Source organism: Aplysia californica, unplaced genomic scaffold (assembly GCF_000002075.1).
Source record: "Aplysia californica isolate F4 #8 unplaced genomic scaffold, AplCal3.0 scaffold00042, whole genome shotgun sequence".
Lineage (NCBI taxonomy): Eukaryota > Metazoa > Mollusca > Gastropoda > Aplysiida > Aplysiidae > Aplysia > Aplysia californica.
Window position 1 is genome coordinate 1,052,709 of NW_004797312.1, and position 3,240 is coordinate 1,055,948.

General features: G+C 39.6%; 1 protein-coding gene across 2 annotated transcripts in view; it reads right to left on the reverse strand.

Moving 5' to 3' along the window:
- Positions 1-3,240, reverse strand: part of LOC101859386 (dedicator of cytokinesis protein 4) — a 9,554-nt gene that overhangs the window by 2,668 nt on the left and 3,646 nt on the right. Inside the window, exon 3 of one of the 2 annotated variants that reach the window (XM_005092223.3) lies at positions 178-237. The exons of the other annotated variant lie outside the window; for it this stretch is intronic. Within the exon in view, the coding sequence (XP_005092280.2) occupies positions 178-237 (60 nt within the window). The remainder of the gene's footprint in view (positions 1-177; positions 238-3,240) is intronic. 2 annotated transcript variants of the gene reach the window in all.

The window sequence follows — 3,240 nt, forward strand, 5'->3', positions numbered from 1 at the left end:
ATTTATTTATTTTTTATTTATCGGCGAGTAGCCCCAATATTGCCTGTAGAACAAAAAGCAAAAACATGAGACCAGTTCCCTGGCCGTTTGAGTGCACCAGCAACTCAGAGGAGGAACCTCTGTGGCAAGGTGTGTGTCAACGAAAACGAGTGTCATGCAGAAAGTTGAGGTTCAAACCTTTACAGGATAAGATTTCCTCCGAGCCATGTTCCTTGTTGGTGGCGTCAAGTGCTCCATCTTTGAAATAACCAATTCGGAGTCTAGTAGGGTATGTGTTGGTTTATTGTTGTTGTTTTTTTCGTAATAGTTTTACCGCACTTGCAACACAACAAGGTCATATAAGTGCGTAAGAATATATGTTACAAGAGAGTTACATACACAAAAAGGAGGAGAGATAAGGACGACAGATGTTTGATAAGAAAGAAAGAACAAACCACACCAGAGCACCCACCAACCACCCATGATGAAAAGTGTTGGTATGGCGTGCTCGCCTCATACAAGACCAAGATATCCTAGGTCAGTACACGACGGTACGATCTAACAAGGGCATTATGTGTCCTATTCAACACACTTCACTACCTTTGAGCTACAAATTTCCATCTGACATTTTTGCCCGTTTTAAGTTTCAAACTATGAGGTCAGAACACAAACGTTAATTCTGTTCTATCCAAATCATAAGATAAGCCGGACTCGTTATCAAGATATTCAAAGAATTGCATATATTCGAAAAAAGCTTGACATTTTGAGAAACTCTTAATTTTTTTAAAGGCAAATTTCTAAAAACTGGGTACTGAGCTGATATAACTTGGTAATTCTGAGGGAGCAAATTCAACAGGACTGTAATATTTCCATGGTATTTCGTTACCTTAGAAATACCAAGTTCTATCTGCTCAGTACCTAGTTTTGAGAAATTTGACATAAAAAATGTTGAGTTTCAAAATACGTCAAGCTTTTTCGAATGCAGTTCTTTAAATAGCTTGATAATTACGGCTCAGAACAATCTAACGATTTTGATAGAGCAAGTAGAGCATTTGATTTTTTATCTCATGGTCTTAGCAGCTCAAAACGGCCGAAAAATGTCAGATAGAACTGTAATTTTTGAGAAAACGATTTGTCACAGCTCTCGAAAACTGTCTCTGTCATACCCATAGACTTGTAGGCCTATTTTAATACCCTAGACCATGCACTCTTGCGTAATTCCAGCAGAGAGTTTATAGTAATACTGTAAACCCTTTCTGATTCCAGTCAACTGTGAAGCACACCATTTCACTCCATTTGAAGCTAAATAAATGGTAAGGGGCAAAAGGTGTCACCACATGCACTCGAACATTGTTTCGGTAAAAATTTTATCGTGGCACTTGCAAACACAATTAAGAGGTCATATAATAAGCTTAAGAGTGCCGAAGATTAGAGGGTTTTTTAAAGAGGTTTTACAAAAGAATAACAAGCACAAAAAGAGAGGATAGATACGAATATATAGATATATGATAGGAAACAAGGAGAAAACCACAGCAGAGCACCCGCCAACCACCCACTACTCAGCTGTGGCGACAGTGGTCTTTTTGCCCTTTCTGGGTCTTTTTGCGCCCATGGTGGGAACTCTTCACTCTTCAAAGCAAATTTGTTTATAGAACGCCGAGAGCGGCGGCCATGACAGTGCGCGGGCTAGGATATTATAACGGAAGTCCTGTTTGTTTTTGTAAAGTGTTTTACGGCGCTCGCAACTGCATGCGGTCATATGAGCGCGCGGGACACACCTAATATTTTCAGTTGGTAGGGCATTTTGAATTTTGCCCCGGTGGCGGCCGAAGCCTACTCTTTTCGATTTTAGACCACCAAGGGATCTTTAACGTGCGCAACTTGCACACGGGCCCTCCGAGATTTTTCGCCATTGTCCGAGAAGGCTAGGTGTAGATCTTTCCTACCAGAAGATCAGGGGTGTGGCAGAAAGACAGCAGTAAGGAGGAGCCAAGGAGTAGCAGTAGAAAGGCTGCAGAAATAATGGAAGTCTATGACCATAACACACATTGATATATTGAAACACAGCGCTACCCTAGAATTACAAAGTTCTATCTGTTCAGTACTTAGTTTTGAGAAATTTACGTTTTAAATTTTGATTTGTGCAACATGTCAAGTTTTTTTCGAATGCAAATCTTTGAATATCTTGAAAACGACTCCGAATAATATTACGATATTGAAAGAGCAGAGAGAACATTTGGTTTCTGACACCATATTCTGAGTAATCTAACTCAAAATGGCAAAAAATATGGGATAGAATTTTGTAATTCAAGTTAGCGAATAATCTGCACTATAGTTTGGAACTGGGGGTATACTGCTGAAGCTTTAGGGTGACACTCCGTCCAAAAATAAGTACATTTATAAAGGAAAAAAAGGGTAAAAATGGAAGAAAAAAAAAAACATGAAAGAAAAAAGTATTAACATGGAAATTACTCTTACCACTCTATAAAAATGTCGCAGCAAAGCGTGCCCCTAATATGGCGCCTAGATCACAGGCAAAACACAAATCTCGATATATAATAAATAACAAAAGACACAAGAAAAAGAGAGACCATTCATGTAATTATGCAATTTCGGGGTCCACTGGATGGTATATCACAAACCATCAGATGTGAAACATCAAAAATAAGCACAAACTGACCACACCATGTCAAACACAGAGGTTTTCTTTTGTTTGTTTGTTTGTTCGTTCGTTTGTTTGTTTGTTTAAGGCACTTGCAGCACAATTAGGTAATATGAGTGCCGAGGATTAGAAGGGATAGAAGAGAGTAACAAACATAAAAACGAAGGAGAGATAAGGCTAACAGCTGTTTGATAGGAAAGAAGGAGCAAACCACACCAGAGCACCCTCCAACCACCCACTGCAAGCAGGGTAAGACAAAAATCACAATGTTGCTGACTTGTGGTTAACTACAGTAGGAAGGCTGACAATGGACACATTCGGCCGGCATAGCAGCTCATAGGAGAGGTGGGGAACGTGAAAAGAGCTGCATGAAGACAACAGGAAAATATCCACAGACCACACACAGGAAATACTGAACAAAAGACTGTGAAATACTGAACAAAAGAGTGTTAGTGAGAATAAAGAGAGGTGGACAAATCGACAGAAAAATATACACAAACCAGGACAATGCACCAAAAGGAAAGTATACTCACACATACAGATACATAGACACACACACACACACACACACACACACACACACACACACACACACACAC